At 40.3% G+C, this 17,340-nt stretch overlaps 1 protein-coding gene across 1 annotated transcript in view; it reads right to left on the bottom strand.

Annotated features, from left to right (window-relative positions):
* The window catches only part of NTRK1 (neurotrophic receptor tyrosine kinase 1), a 64,916-nt gene that overhangs the window by 26,427 nt on the left and 21,149 nt on the right, over positions 1 to 17,340 (bottom strand). The window contains exons 2-7 of the mRNA XM_075844790.1: positions 8,293 to 8,367; positions 7,654 to 7,725; positions 2,013 to 2,081; positions 1,261 to 1,415; positions 1,036 to 1,178; positions 594 to 729 (exon numbers count right to left, since the gene is read on the bottom strand). Coding sequence (XP_075700905.1) covers positions 594 to 729; positions 1,036 to 1,178; positions 1,261 to 1,415; positions 2,013 to 2,081; positions 7,654 to 7,725; positions 8,293 to 8,367 — 650 coding nt within the window. The remainder of the gene's footprint in view (positions 1 to 593; positions 730 to 1,035; positions 1,179 to 1,260; positions 1,416 to 2,012; positions 2,082 to 7,653; positions 7,726 to 8,292; positions 8,368 to 17,340) is intronic.

Here is a 17,340-nt window from a genome sequence, read left to right as displayed (position 1 = left end):
ATCAGATTACTTCCCAACAACCACAGTTTTAATCGTACCCTAAAAACACCATTTTATGGAGGCCTGCCATGTTTCCTAATTTAACTCCTCACCTTTTAACACCCCTCTACTTTATTCCACAGAATCCGATCCCTCCCTTCAGCAATATCCTACAGACTTTGTCTATACAGGTACCTTCTGAAATGTAAAGTGCTGCGGAATGTATATAAAGATTATTATTATCATCATTGTGTCTGGTCAGACCGGTTCAGGCCACCCAGTTCCAAGAAGATAAAGTCTCAGTCCAATCTATGAGATGGTCAAAAGACGATTGTTGACTGTTGATTGCCTTCAGGTCACCCCATTTACCGACAGATAACCCTCACATTCACCATTAATTTACTCGAAGAATAGGAACCGTTAACTGTTCTTCCCTCTTGCATATGATCTTTTGACCAATCTACCTTATGGTGAATAATTTTATTCTCCATGTGGATTCAAGGTAAGCATGGACCAAATCTTCTCGCATCAGTCAATATATCGACTGCATCACTACAGAAACCTCTAGGTTATGCTACGAATACTTAGAACTCAAAGTTTGAAGGTGAACTTACAGTGGACATCTATCTGAACTGACTTTTTGGTGGGACCAGCCATGTTCTCAGCCCAACAGCTGACATCACGCTTGTTGAACCCCGAAGAGATGTTGAAAAGGTGCAGGAAGATCTCGATATAAGGACCATCAGACTGCTGCAAAGGAACAACATTGAGAAGAGTGCACAGATTGTTTTCTCCACCCTGTGTAGATAGCGGAAAACTACAACATGATGTTCACAAATGAAGTCCTTCAACATCTCCAGTAAAAGCCCATGGGAAACCACTACAATCTAGGCAAAAGTTGTAAGTATAACTTTTTGCATTGCACCCTCATGCGACATTCTCAGATAACTAACCCTTAGAGAATCATTTCTGATCATGTTCAATCTACCAGGGGTTGGAACCATCAACATTTTTTTATGGCAAGCTTTGAAGAAATGATAGTAAACATTTGAATACCTCAATTTCATACTGTGCATTCAGATCTGGTAAAATCCAGGTAGCCGTTGGCATAGGCTGACCGGCTACATTACACTGAAGGGTCAGGTTGTCGCCATGAAGAACTGTAAGATTTTGTTCTGCAATGTAGACTTCTGGGCGATCTAAAAGAAAAAACATACAACATGCTATAAACCTTAGTGGTCCCAATATATAAACACATTCCGGGACACATGGGATGCCTACCACACTGGGAGATGTTGTCATCTTCTATGAAAATCTCCACCCCGTATTTCCAACAGCTTAGGGATTGGTTTCCAAGATCAGCCCAACCTTCATCCCTACGAATCTGAATCCACCGAACTTCACAGGAACATTGGAACGGGTTTTCAGTTAGGACTCTAGCAGAGGAAGAAGTTAAAAAAGAATAAACTCAAGGTGCGCATGATGGTCCACCTTCTCAGAATACAAAATCATGGATAGAAGGACAGATAAGTCGTAGATCATGGATGAGACAGAAGTTCTTCTTCATGCCAACCTCACGAAAGGTATGGATTCTTCTTGATAAGATCCAGTCTTAAGGGGAAATGCTCCTTTGGAAAAGTACGCAAAGTCCATCAGAACCGACTCTGTACTAACGAAGAGCAACAACACCGAGACAGTGCTGTCTACAGATGGTCTCTGGTTTGGCTGATCAGCTGAGCCATGTTTCGAAGGTCTTTAAGGGGTTAATTGATATATAGTATAGTCACCTATAGATGGCACTAGAGATGCAGTATTATTTATGGAGATAGAGAAGAGTTGAGCTATTTTGCATTCAATTGTTCAATGTCAACAATAAACCCCGATGGAGAGATGATCCTACCCCTTACCGTTTGAGGAGCAGGGTCGTATACTATAATAGCTTATAGGACATGCATTCGAAATAAGTACTTGTCTTCAGAGATAGTCACATATAATAGTAATTATCATGGTAAGAAAAAAAAAGGTTGACCTACAACTCCTGAAGAGGTAGACCATGAAATGTCCTCCAAGACAGCGAGACCAGTGAATTAGAAGACAGGTTACTGTTGAAAGAAGAAGAAAAATCAGCTTAGACAAGACGCCAAACACATGTGTTCTGCTGTGACGAGACAGAAGACTACAGTTGTCAACAGTCGAAGGAAGAGGAAGGTTAAAGGGCGAAGAGTTGGGTTCCTCAAGACACACGACCGCTTGTGATGGATCTAAAACTATAGCATGACCTCCTGATAGATGCCAGAGTTTTCACTGTAGAAATTATTTTTTCTAACCTCCAAAGGAACAAAAGAAAAGCCCTACAAGAGACCTTTTTAATGATTTCCAGGTAAAGACCAATTGTTAGGACAAGATCTTTCATCTGTATACACTTGGAGCTTCTACAGCACCGGGGTTGACTACTTATGCAAACAGAACCGGCGGCACAGCTCAATAAGTGAATGGGGCCTGCACAGACGGTCACCAGGAGCGGTCATTTCCAGAGGAAAAAATTGAAATGGGTCACAGCGCCAAAACCAGCGCTGCGGTCCCTTCATTCTCAGGGTCAATGGCGCTACCGGGATTTGGGCCACCATCGATCAGAAAGTGGTGGCGTATCATAGCGATATGCCATCAGTTTATGAGAAGGCAGAACCAAGTGTCATTTGTTAGCCAGACACATCTGTAGATTTTTTTTAGGGGTTGAATACTTTTGCAAGACACTGTATACATACTTCAATGCAACAAGACTATCTAAGGAATCGGCAAATTTTTCAAATTTTTTTTCATTTCACCTCCCTTCATCTATATTTTTATATTGCTTTTATGTATTTTTCGCCTGCTATCATGTAGGTGACAAAAGATCTAATCAGCTGTAAATAAGACCGCGCGTGCCTCCATTTGTAGGCCGATTTGCACACAGCCCTGGGTAGTGAGGACGGATACATTTCAGCTCTCGTCAGGTCAATGATTGTCCACAGGGGAGTACAAATGAGCGCTCGCTGTCAGTCCCCACACTAAGTCCCCGCTGTACCCAGCTGCTGAGAGATAGTGTTTGGCTGTAACCATTGATTTCAGCAAACAAGACATCTGACAGGAATCACTTTTCACTGTCACTTATTACTCAGAGACCGAAGACGAGTCGTAACACCTGGAAAAACAACGCCAAGAATATGACCGCCATTAGGAAAAATAAGACAAAAACGTGACATTATTACCTCTAAATATATATTACTTGTTTCATTATAGTTCAACTTAATGTTATAATTAATTCTTGTAATAAAAAATATAATTATTTATAATAATAATAATTATAATTCTTTTTATTAATATTATTAGTAGTAGTATTAGGCGCAATATCATTATTATTATTAGTAGTATATGAGAAGCAGTAGTAGTATCATGATTATTTATTTTACAAATTAGAATTATTATAATATTTTTAGGTATTTATAAAAATTATTTTTATTTATTTATTATACAAAATATTTTTTTAGATATACTTTTATTTTTTCTTTAACTTTAACTCTTTTTAGGAGCTCTGTAAAATGTCTCCCAAATTATTGTTACATGTTTTATATACATATATATATATATATATATATATATATATATATATATATATATATATATATATATATATACAAATATATTTATTTATTTTTTATATATATATATATATATATATATTTTTTTTTATTTTTTATTTTTTTTTTATTTTTTTTTAAAGATAATTTATATGAAACGGAATTTCAATTATATGCTATACCTATGAAGAAAAAAAAATCACTTTACATACGTATGTTTCTTATCTTTTTAATGTATTCATGTATGTATTTTCACTTGTGTCGTTTTTTACATATTTAGTCTATATATATATATATATATATATATATATATATATATATATATAAAAAATATATAGGTCTGCTTTTCAGAATCTAAAATAAAAAAATTATGATATTTTTTGCTTTCACGAAATATAATACCTAAATGTAACCTTGGAACCATCATATATATTAATTACAATACGGATAAATGTGTCAATTTATTATTAGGATTATCTCATATAGTGCTTAAATAAGAGCGCATACCTTTCCTAAATACTACAGTATTTTATTTAAAAAAAATCTGCTTTTAAATTATACCCCCAAAAAATTCAAAAATCTAAAAAAAAATTACGAATAAAAAGTTAAAAACTTTAATAATAAGAACTATTGAATTTCTGCTTTTCGGGATAGGAGGTCCAGCTGATTGATGATAGTAAAATATTAAGACTCCCCTCCTATGATGAATTCGATACCTACAATAACATTTTGCTTGGCAGAAGATCCGCTTCACAGAAGCCCATTGTTTCACACGAGGTGGAAGAAGCTGAAGTCAATAACTTAATGCAGTGTCCAGCAGAGATCTTACAGAACGTAGCCTGCGGACACGGTGTTTATATTCCCATAATAACATTTTATTATCCTACTTTCCCAGTCATAGGATTTATTTCATAGACCTGTTAACCCCATAATTTAAAAAAAAAAAAATTTTTAATTTTAATTCAGTAATTTTCTCCTTACTATGACCTATGCCTACTCTAAAACCTAAATCTATCTAATCTCCATTTGGTATTCAAAAAAATGCATTTATTGCTCCCTGCTGACATCACTTCCTGTGACATTAGAACATCTGATGAGCGGGAGCGGAAGGTCTGTATCGGGGAAAGGACCAGAAGTTTGGTGACCTACATGGATTCCATTCATGGTCTTGTAGAGAAGTGGTCGGATCAAAGAAGAAGACCAATACAGATACTGTATAAGGGAATTGGAAATCCATCACACAAAAATCTACTCTAGTGCCGGGGCGGTCTTCTCAAACAGTTGGTCTTTTGGAGAGGTTTATATTATCCAAAGTGGACAACCCCTTTAAGGAAGGTTCTCGGATATTTTCAGGACGATTGGAATTATGGAATGGAACTATCAAAGCATATCAAATATGAAAATACATTGTTCTGTGTGTTGTATATCTCATGGATAAGAGAAGACTTTGATATCCATCCTCAGGACGTGATGTGTTCTTCAAAACAGAGCTGCCTCGACCCCAGGTCCTCTGTTTAGCGGCCTGTAGCCAAAACAATCACAAACGGAACTGAAAACCCAAACAAAGCAAAACGATGATGTACACGAAAAGGCAAAAAACACAAATAAAAAAATAACAACTACAAGATCTAAACCTAGATTATAACCAGCCACAGATGAGGGACCTTTGGAGAGTGGGAGAGTTCCCTCAGAACATCAGGAACCTTCATCTCCCCCTCTTTATAGGGACAGGACCGGCGGGGAGTTGATTTTGTTTTTGTTTGTGATTGTTTATGCTTTTGTCACTTGGAATTGACATGATGGGTCATAAATGATCGTGCGGTAAGGGTTTCAATTATTTTTGTCTTCCCTCTGAATCTTCAGTCCAGTATGAAGTCTTCGTTCAACCTTGTTTCCCCATGTGTAATGAGTTGTACATCCTTGATCAAGCCATAAAAATTACCATCACTGCCCAAAATTTTTTCTTTTTCCTATGTACTTTGTACTCAACATCAGAACTCCATCAGAGAACCCAGATGTTTGAGTGCAGTTCCAGTCAAAAGTTATATTAAAATCAGTTGTAGCAGTAAACAGGCCTCCAGAGCACATATTTTATATTCTCTTTATCCTGGGAGGAGCTTTGTCTTGTGCTCATTATCGCCCCCTGCTGAGTGATTCGCTTTATGAGCTGCCATGAGGACCGGGGGAAGGGAAGTGACAACAGCTCTGAGGACATTTCTGGCTCAGCAAATTTGTTGTCACTTTTCAATCCCAAATTGCATATGATTATTACACTAGTATTAACTACAACAATTATGCTGCCCCCTATAGACAAGAAGAAGAACTGCCACAATTGTTTCATTTTATTTGCCCTAGCTTATTTCAATGAAATGGGGGCCAGTGTTTCTCTACTATTGAGTTGTGTTTTGGAGCACTATATTGGTACCTGCAAGCCCATCTTTATTTTTACTGTTGTGTATATTGTATAATAAGATCCAATATGTTAAAACGGCACAACTTTGACAAATCTAATATTATACAGTAGTGGTTGCCCCATGTCAGACAAGTTTCACTCATCTGTGAGTTTGATTAGAAAATAAAAACTTTGGAGCTGATTGGTTGACATAGATCTCAGCGATCACCTGTAATCTCTGAGGGAACCTGGTAGAAAGTGTTTAATTCTCCTGCAGTGCCACCACAGGGGAAATGAGGCATTACACAGTGCCAATTGAAATTAATGGGTTGTCCATATGATTCAGTCATGTAGGGTCTTCCAGAGCGAAAGACACTCTTTGTAGGCGCTTTCAATTCTGGCTGGTGAATAAGGGTCCTGAACAGTGGATTTCCTTAATAGGATATCTTAAAATAAGGTTTCTATACCAGATAACCCCTTTAAGAAAGCAACTAAAAGATTTGAAATATAACAAGGATTTATGCTACTGTATGTCCCCAATTAAACCCCATGATGATGGAAAATAGTTCCATCTGTACCAGGAAGGATCTGGTAAATTCTCTGGAGGATAAATATGGTGCCAAGGGATGAAGAAGTGCCTACCTATGAAAAACATATTCCCATCAAACTTTAAAAAATAAAAGGGCTTTTTTTTTAAATTTAATTACATATTCAAATCACCTCATCGGTGAGAACTCCATTAGTGGCGGGGTCCCTGCCAGCAACGCTCTCCTGCAATTAGGAACGCTCCAGGAGAACACTTAATAAGTTTGCAGAACAACAAAACAAGTGCTCAATAAGCCATTTTATTAATGACAAGGCAAAATCAGCCCAACGAAGCACAAAATCCTCAGAGAGCTCCGAGGAGATCAGTGGTAGGAAGTAATATGGAAAACTAGGCGTGTGGGGAGCTTAAAATAATTGTACCTACGTAGCCTCCAACTGATTGCACCATATCTACAGGAGAGAGGCCCTCTTCCCTACCAAAATCAAAAAAACTTTCCCCTTTCTGGTGAGAGTTCAAACCCCTGGGTTCCCCTATGACTAGGGCTAAATAATGTTACATAGCCTATGTGGTCCTGGGACAGAGGAAGAACTGACACACTCCCAAATTACAATTTCTGACTCATTTGGGTTAGGGACAATTCTTTTCTGTTAGATGGGTCCCCTGACATTAAGCTGATCACAGGGTTCCCCACTGCTGGGAATCCTAGCGATCAGCTGTGATCTTCAGGGGAACTAGGTAAGTGTTTTATTCCCCTGCAGCACCTCCACAGGAGAAAAGGGGCATTACACAATTTCAATTAAAACCAATGGACTGTCGGTAAAATGCATGGACATGCCTGCTCCTTATGAAAGAGAGACACTCTTTGTAGACACTCTATTCTGGCTAAGAGATGAGGGTCATAAATAGGGGCTCCCGCTCTATTAACCAAGAATTCCCTAATAGTGAGTTGTCCTCAGATGAAATATCCAATCTTTAAAGGGGCTTTGTACATTAATGTGAATTGTATTCTTATGAGTGGAGGTCATTGATTCTCTTTTTCAGATTCCAATGTCATGTCCTATGTTGGGTAGACACCCTTGCCTTACAAAGTGCATGCACAATATCTAAAATTCACTTACATATGAGTCATCCGAGGGTTCATGTGAAAAGCATCTTCAGAAATATACTTCAACCCGGTGTTAGAAATAGTCCTGTGTGAAGAAAATAAACTTCAGTACACTTAAAGAGCATGTTAGTCTGTTTTTTCCAGGAAACAGCGCCACACTTGTCTATAGGCTGTGACTGGTATTGCAGCTAAACTCCATTAACTGGTTCTCGCCCTGTCCTTAGGTTGAGTAGATGCAAAATGGAGTATTGTGCCAATAGGAGGCGTTATGACAAAATAAGGGACTTTTTAATCCCTAAAACCCTACAGTGTCTGGAACAGCTACAACAATATATTAACATTAGTTTAATTTAAAAAAAAATGTATACATGGAATTTGGACTGTCTGACAATGAAAAATGGGCCTTCAAGGCTGTCTTACATTCTCTGTAAGAAAACCAGGAATGCTGGAGTGAACTTTTTGTCTCCGTTCTGGCCCTAATTATGCTCGTTTCATTCCACCCCAGGCTCAAGGTCATGTCCCTTTTCTTCACACTTCCTGAATCATTTGTCTTATTTCCCCCTTATGGCACCAAGAGACATGATGACAAGGAGAATTAATGTCTCTCCACCCAAAGACAAGTAAAGGATAGAGCGTAGAGTCGAGTACTCACAGATTTTTTAGTTCTCTGAAGTTCTTCATGTCCATCTGAGTTAGGTTCAACAAGTCCTTCTGGTTCTCGATCACACTGTTGGATAGGACACAAACGTCAATCAAGATTTAAGGATTCCCCGAGGAGGAAGAGATTCTCAAGGCTTCGATGTCTACTTTACAATGTCACTAAGGATACATAGTTTGGGTCATTATACTATAATGCTTCACTGGGCAAAATCCTTTGCCTGTCGTTGACCTCTACAGTCTCATGGAAAATGATTAGTGTCATTAGAGGAGGACATTGTTAGAAAGACGCCCCCACAAAATATTCTGTAGTTGTAGTCAATTTGAGACCTTGCAGTCCAAGACTTACGGTATGCGTCAGAATTTTTGAAAATCGATAAAAATGATAAGTTCTAATAGTTTTACTGTTTTAATGGTTACCAAGAAATTCTACACCTAGTCCCTTAAATATTCCTTAAAGGGGTATTCCCAATTCAGACACTTATGGCATATCCTGTAGAGTTGGGAATACCCCTTCAACTATTCCTTTCTCTAAGCCTTAAAGCCCCGTCCCAATCCTTTAACCCTGTTCCCCTTATTTGCCCCGGTCACAGGTCTCTATTATCCTATGCCTCTCATTCCTAGACAACCTCGAGCGAGCCTACCAACTTCCTCTCACTTCACTTTGCTCCCAATCCCGAATTGATTCTTAAAAAAAATAAAAATAAATCTCCAGTCCATAAATATATATAAAATATCCCCGTGAAATGTAGAATATAACTCAAAGACTGGGAGAAAAATCTCTACATAAATTTGCGAACTGGCCTCAATTTCTGTCTCTATACACCAGACAAGTAAATCTTCTACTTTGATGTACAATGAATATTTTTGAAATTATTAAGATAAAGCTCTGTGTCTTAAACCAGGACCACCCGCTTATAAAACTCTTCAGTAGTCAGAACCTCCAGTGAAGACCACCTGAACTTTGTTTCTCCCCTTTGAGAGTTCACAGCTGCACAATTGTTGGCCAGTCGGGGGTCTCAGATCGAAAATCCTTTGAAGATTCCCGAAAGGGTTATTGTGCAATGACATTAATAAATAACCAGATTAGGAAGTAAATAATTTTGCTCTGTTGGGAGTGGGAGTCACATCTGGAGGAAGCTCAGGTGATGAACCAAGTCTGTACGGTCAGGAGGGACAATCGGTTCTTAAATTAACTCTTCCCAACTCAAACCCCAAAATTTTATTTTTGGCTAAATTTTTTCTCCAATTTTCACCAACCAGCAACATTCATGTTGACAATTGTTCAAATTTTTGCCCAGATAATTAGAGAAGATGTAACAAAGTAGGAACAGGTCTTACTCTTTTTACTTGTTCAGAAGTATCGGACCCTGGACATTGAAGGGATTGTCTCAGGACCCCTCTCTATTATCCAGAGTGGAGAGCCGATAACAAAGGGCATCTCTCGCTCTGGTGGACCCAACCCATCCATGTAACACTTAAGGGGGTTTTACACTGGGCGATTATCGGGCAGACAAGTATTTATAGAACGCTCGTTGCTGATAATTTCCCTGTGTAAACCGGGCAGCGATCAGCAGATGGACGAGCAATCGCTCGATCATCTGCTGATCGTATCATTTTAAAAATGTAAAAGATTATCGTTGTTGGTTATTGGTGTAAACAGGGAGACGCGCTGCCAACATCATAATAATGTATGGGGACGAGCGATCGGAGTAAAGACCGCTCATCCGTATCCATAGCTCAATGAGACAGGAGCAAGCGAGAGCCGATCAACGATGTCTCGTTGATCGGCGCTCGCTGCACCGGCCAGTGTAATATGGGCTTTACAGTAGTTGACCATGTAATACTACATTTCCTCTGTAGCTTCCCTTTGTGATCATGCGAATAATTTATGGGGGAGTCTAAAGCTGGACTTGCAGTGGTTAGCTGATCGACGATCATGATCGGGGTTGTCGTGATAAGAGTAGATAATGGCCTAAAATTAGGAAAATTTACCCTCACGGGGACCGGTCGGTGTTATTAATGTTTCTCTATTTATGGGATCGCACTACTATTGGTCAAATGAATACATATAAAATAAATGCGGATAGAATAATTAATGTACTACAGCTTTGGCGCACCTGGTATGTAATCCAATTTCACCAGTAAATTAAGGGGATGAGATATTTAAAATCCATGGATTATAGGGATTAGGGGACAGATTAACCAGGAGCAAAGATTACATGTTCATTTTATGTGAACGTCCTCTACATAGATCATATACCCAGACGTGAATATTACCCATGTCACTCAATACAATGTAATAGTTTCAAAATATTCTATAAATAATATTCAAAAATATTTAAAAAAATTATACAAAAATTGTCATTGGGTCTAAAAGTATAATTATTACTAATTTAAGATCCTGTCCTAAAATTTGGTCCAAAACATTGTTGTTACACAGAGTATAGGCGTACCACAATTCCCAGCATGCCCGGCCTTGACCTCACTGTTTGTGTATATGGAAAATCTGAGAAAGTAGACAGATGACATCGCTCCCAGACAGGTATTAAATTTCGCACGTCCCTCCATCCCACCAATAACACCCACTAGTAAAGAGCGTGCTTTTAATGAAGCGGGTGTCCTTTTACAACATGAGGTCATCGCTCTTCATCTACAGAGTGGGGTTATCTTATTATCACCTTCCGTAGATGGCCTCTACCCGTTGTATCAGATGAAGATAGAGAATGTATGACACACATGTAATCAGTGCAAACATTGAATTATTTCTTTATCTGTCAAAACAGTCAGGGATAGTTGCCAAAGAGGTGGGACCCATGTGGATTTATAACCTGGGGTCCTCTAGGCACATGACCTCCACGCTGAGGTGTCTCCAGGACTGCAACTCATGGGGATTATTTGACAAGATTGAGCATCTCTATGGAAAAAATAAATTATATATGGGATCCACAGCAGTAGAGGTGAAAAAAAATAATCCCTATAGGTAGTGACTATGGTGACAAAAACAGACCCAACGTTAGGTCATGCCTGATGTGCCAAGGTCCAGCAGGTCTAAGAACCATGAGAATGATTCGCAGATATGGGTAATCTAATGGCAGATATTTCCAAAAACAAAATGTTGTCCATAGTAACCAATCAGATTGTAGCTTTTACTGCAGGCGGGCATAAACTCAGACAGCTGACAGTGTCCTGGCCCTAAAATATACCGATTCTGGTGGTAAAGTATCACATTTGTTTACGGACCAAAATCTTTCCTACCGGCATTTGGTAGGTCACACGCCAATCTGCCCCAGTCAAAGCCCTAGGAAAGTGCTTGGCTGTGGCTAATATGGGGTCACATCTGAGGCAGACTCCTAAAGGGGCACACCTGTGATGGGGCACACCTGTGATGAGCGCTACTGACTGGGGAACATACACGGGCAACTGTGGCAGTGGCACTTGAGAAAGTATCTGGAAGGCTGATAGGGGCACATCTAGTGATGAGGTAATTATGGGGCTATCTAAGGCAGTGCAGATTTATGGGAGCATCTGTGGATGGAGCACTTAACAACATTTGTGACTGGAAATTTTACAGGGGCACCTGTATCTGGGGGACTTATGGCAGTATCTATGCCTTCAGTACATATGGGGGCACATCTATTGATGAAGCACTTATGAGGGCACATCTGTGACTGGGGAACCTGCAGGCGCATCTGTGGCAGTGACACCTAAGGAAGCATCTGTGTCTGGGGGACTGATGGGGGCACATCTATTGATGAGGCACTTATGGGGCCACCTTGGGGCATCTGTGGCTAGGACACTTTTGGGGACACCTCGGTGACTGGGTAACTTAGAGGGGCATGTATATCTGTGACACTTATTGCAGTATCTATGGCTTGAGCACTTTGAGGCCCAACTATTGATAAAGCAATTATGGGGGCACCTAAAGGTAAGGCACCTATGGGGCACATCTGTGACCGGGGAACTTACAAGGGCATCGGTGGCTGTGAAACTTATTGGGGCACATCTATTGATGATGCACTTATGGGGCAAATAAGACTGGAGCACTTATGGGGCGCATCTGTGGATGAAGCATTTATGGGGTTACACATATGGCTTGGTCACTTATGGGAGCATCTTTGGATTACTATCAATTACAAACATTGAATACACGTGCCCCATTGGGTTTTGGCGCTATTTGGCCAGGATAAACTTTTAGGACTATTATTATAACTTTATACATTTCCCCCGGCACACTTACACAAGGATATACACAATCGCCATTAAACAAGTTCAAGTCCTCCTCTTAAAGTTGAGTTGCTGCATACAATTGTCTTATTATAAGTGATGGCCAATCAAATATTCATACATTAAACTCATCCCAGTTGTTGGCCGTGTCCTTGGCATCGCCTATCGCTGTTGATCTGTTTCCAGGTCTCGGGAGGGGTGATTAAGCATAATGAAGGGAAGTAATATTTGTTATGCTCATGTTGAGCCGTCCATCTCTGGAGACTTCATTGATAATGTTAATTTATCTACTGATGCAAAAAACAGGGACTGGGTTCGAATCAGATCAACTCATGCGAGGTAATGTCTCTTCTATTGTCTCACCCCATGTGCTCTCCTGCTCCCTGGTGTAATGTGTATTACATCAGGGACCATACAGGACAATAAAGGCAGGTCAATACAGAGCCGTAAAATAAGACACTAAAAAAATGAACGGGGTGGGGGTGAGATGCAAGCCTATGAGGGCAAGATCAAAGTCGGTACAGGTCCGTTGGCAAAGATTTTGCTGGTATTATCGACCATACGTGAATGGTTGAGAAGAAGTGGAGGCCACTCGGTGGTGGAAACTGAGAATCTGGACGGCCATTGTGTGGAGAATCGGCATTGTCATTCATATTCACTAGAAAAACCGGGACCCAGTGGAAGGGTATGGAGAGGAACTGCATGGACATGATGTCCGCCAGTTTAGTGTTGAGTAGCATTTTTGCCAGTCTAAATGAAGACATAAATCTGCACAAATATCAGCGATCCCCCCCACTATGTAGTAATGAGGAGCGGGACACACATAAGTGATAATATTAGCCAATACCATTTCAAAGGAGCTGAGGTCCCACCTTCATAAAACCATTACGAGATGAGTCGGAAGGGAGACTGATTTACAGGCTCCACTCCACCCATTAGAGCAGACATGGACCAGAAATGACAATTATCGGACTATTTTCTATTACGGAGTCACACATTTAATTACATTTTCAATATTCTTTAAATAACCATAAATCCGTCCCAAGGTTTCGGGGCTTCTATTATATTATCATCCGTGAAGGCTAAATGGGACAGGACGGCCATTTCAAGTAGCCCAACTAAAGCCTAGGGCAATATGATCCTAAGTGCAAATATCACCTTATTGCTATTATATGTGTGACAGTGATGCCTGATAGGTTATAATTGGACATGAAGAGCATGAGGTCATAGATATCAACAGAGGCAGAGGATGAAGCTCCTGGGCCTAAACGGCAATTTGAAACACAACCCTCAACCTTTTAGGTCCGGCTATAGGGGTGTACTTCCTATGCGGTTGAATGGGCGGGACACCAGACACTACTGAAGGTGGCGCCACTGGTCTTTATGATCTCGGCACCTGTAGGTCCCCACTAGCTTCCCTACTTTATGGACTGAGCAGTGTTACCGGAGAACCTCACCGCAATGTTATTTGGGCACTGTGCGATTCTATTATTTGGGCATTATATGGTACAGCATAGGGGGACATCAATAGAAAGTATTGCACGGGGCACCAGCCAGCCTTGAACCATCACACAACATTTATACCAGGACTGCCATATTCTTATAAGGCAGAATGGCCTTTCGGGGTGACTGGTCAACATTGATGTGATGCTTAATGATAATGACATGATGCTCCCATGGTATCCATCCATGTTTAGACTCTGCAAATGCCAGACCTTTAGGCAAATTCCTGATAACCTGACGTTGGGGGAAAATTTTTTACTATTGGATTACCATAAATTCTTGACCACTGGATTGTCCGGGATGTAAGAACGTGGGGCAATAGATTCATCAACCCGTAGACCTGACAAATCGTGGTTAAAAGTTGCTTTTTCTCCAACTTGAGGGTAGCCCTTCATCAGGATGATATTTTATTATATAGATCATGGATGAGCTTCATTAATTTCTTTACACGGTCACAGTCGCACATCTGTGGACCTAATGATCTTCGACTGGGCCCAATTTGTGATACAGTTTTTAGGCCCATACACAACAAAGCCAATGAGATTTACTATTTCTTGTTGAAGTTTATGACTTCTAGGTTTTCTTTGGTGGGCCCGAGGTACCCCAGTCCCAAATAAAAAATGCTTAACTTACAGACACTTGATAAATATTCATGACAAATTGGACAAATAACAATAAGTGTAATATAACTACTATAAAAGAGCCTCTTATTGAAGGCCGGGAGTTTGGTTGAGAGTTTCAGGCTCTTCCTGGGATAAAACCCTTTTAGGACTGAGCAGATTATCACTAATAGCCTCTAATGCAGCTGGGATTCGATTAGGAGCAGTGATTAAACTTGGCCGTCCTTATTCGATTGCGCTCACAACTCCCCGAGCTTCCTGGTGTAAATAGAATATTCCATCATATACCTTGTTCAACACATGTTCTGTGTGTCTGGATCAGACTCTTTACATTCCCACAGTACGGGTGTAACATTAAACTTCCCGGCCTTCTCAGTACTCATAACTCCTGTCCCAGTCATAAGTCACGGCGGACTCCAGTAATGTAAGATTTTATTACAAAATAAATACATTATACATGCCGAGAGCTCCTCGCACTGAGCATTATATCAGACACCCCCTCCAGGAGATATATGATGTTATATCTGTGCTTCCTGCTCCCTCCAGTGATATGTCATATAAATCATCATTGCCTGGATATAGGATCATTACTGCAGCCAGAATGCACAGAGATTGTTGGGTCCTAAAAATAACCTGTTAGAGGTTCACAACTTTTTACTATGGGGGAAGACCTTACTTTTCTTCAAATTCTGTGGAATTTCCTATTTCTACGTTATAGAAGATTGGCATGGAATAATTTTTGATTGCCACTATGTTCTGGCCCAGATTTGTTGACTACTTTGTCCATCCCAAATAGTCAAAGCAGACCAGACAAGTAATCTTAAAGGAAGGGAATTGAAACAATGACCAAGAAGGACCCAAGATGGCCAGGACACCTCTGACGGCTCTTCTCTGTTCACCAGTGTCTCAGGTGCTTCAGCAACACTCATGTTCACTATCTCACTAATCTTGCGTCTAAAAAGTATTGATATCAGTGAAAGATAATTATTCGGTTACTTTGACCAGTGGTGCAGCAAAATAAGATGCAGACACAGTTAGGGCCCTTATGAACAATACTATATGTGTGTCAAGATCTGGATCAGATTCAGAGTACAGTGGCTGACACAATCTGGAATGTAGGTAATAATTTCAAGAATAGTCAAGTAACAGACAAAGTTCAGTACACAGAAAAGTGGAAAGAGTTTGCAGGGTAAGGCAAATACATGGTCAGGAAACAATCCAAGTTCAGCACACAGACAAGCGGCAAGTGGTTGTAGTGTGAGTCAGAGATGTGGTCGGGAAGCAATCTAAGTTTGGCACCCATATAAGCTTCAACAGACTGCAGTGTGAGGCAGAGACATGGTCAGGGAACAATCCAAGTTTGGCACACACATAAGCGTCAACAGACTGTAGTGTGAGGCAGACATGGTCAGGAAACAATCCAAGTTTGGCACCCATATAAGCGTCAACAGGCTGTAGCGTGAGGCAGAGATTTGGTCAGGAGATAAGCCAAGTTCGGGACACAAATAAGCAGCAACAGCTTGTAGAGTTAGGCAGCAATGAACTGAACTAAACTAAAGGCAGGAAGCCCAATAGTCTGGTACAGAGAAAGTGCAACCGTGCAGGCTTATATAAAAAGCCAAAAGGGTGAGACTAACCAGGTTATCAAGGTAAGGAATCTAAAGAGGCAACAAACAAGAGAATGTAGACAATAGGTTCAGCATTGTAGCTGTCCAGCAGCACCAGTAGCTCAATGAGAAGAGTCACTGCCTGGGACACAGGAGTTTCTGGGTTAAAAGCCTGACAATGTGATCAATTCCAATACTATTAGTGAGTAGTCCAGGGACACAAAAATATAAAGTTATCAAAATCAACATTGTATATCATAAAGGCAAGCTAAAGCCTTCAAATTCTCCTGATTTTAGTTGATAATGTAGAGATTCTTTGGATTTTAGTTGGACATTCGTGATTTTGGGACCTCAGACGGTTTACAAACAATAGGGGAGGCAGTAATAAAATGAAAGACAAGCCAAAATGGTTGGATGTATGGGCAAACTAGACATTGGCCTTGGTCAGCTGTAGCTCAGGATAACTCAGAGGAAAAATAATAAATGAGGCATATGCGATGGTCAAGAAGAAGAAGATTGAACAGTATTAACTAATTACGAGAACTAAAATAGGGACATTTTAGGGAAAAAGTTGGAACAGAACTTATGTTATAGGACTCCATAGAGGAAAACCATGTGACTGCTATGGGGTCCTTGAATAAAGGGAACCCTGGTTGGTACCATTTACTGGGTGACTAGAGCCTGTGCAGGAGTCCCGTCTCTAGAGGGACTGCATTATTGCAAGTAACGAGGTGGGAAATTGGCCCAAGCGCCATGTAAAGGGTTTGGAGCACCAGCCCCTTCTGTCCTGGGTTGAAATAAGCGGTACCGTAATGGGCTCATTTAGGTCTTTGCCATGGAGCCCCTTCTCTTCTATGTATGCCAATGATGGGATTTAGGTTAAACTAAAGGGGGGCATTCTGGAGAAAGTTGATCTATAAGCCCAGTCGCTGCTCCATCTCATGTACCAGACAGAGGCCTCAGTCAGATGTAATCAGTGCTTACGACAGTGATGATAACGTGCGTAATTAATTAGTCATTTTTATGTAGCCCTGCATTGTAGCCTCGTTTGATATCATCAACCTTCCAGTCAATAAAGGTCTGGGA

The sequence above is a fragment of the Rhinoderma darwinii genome, chromosome 12 (genome assembly GCF_050947455.1).
Source record: "Rhinoderma darwinii isolate aRhiDar2 chromosome 12, aRhiDar2.hap1, whole genome shotgun sequence".
In the NCBI taxonomy this organism is placed as follows: Eukaryota; Metazoa; Chordata; class Amphibia; order Anura; family Rhinodermatidae; genus Rhinoderma; species Rhinoderma darwinii.
This window is presented reverse-complemented; position numbering and strand designations above follow the sequence as displayed.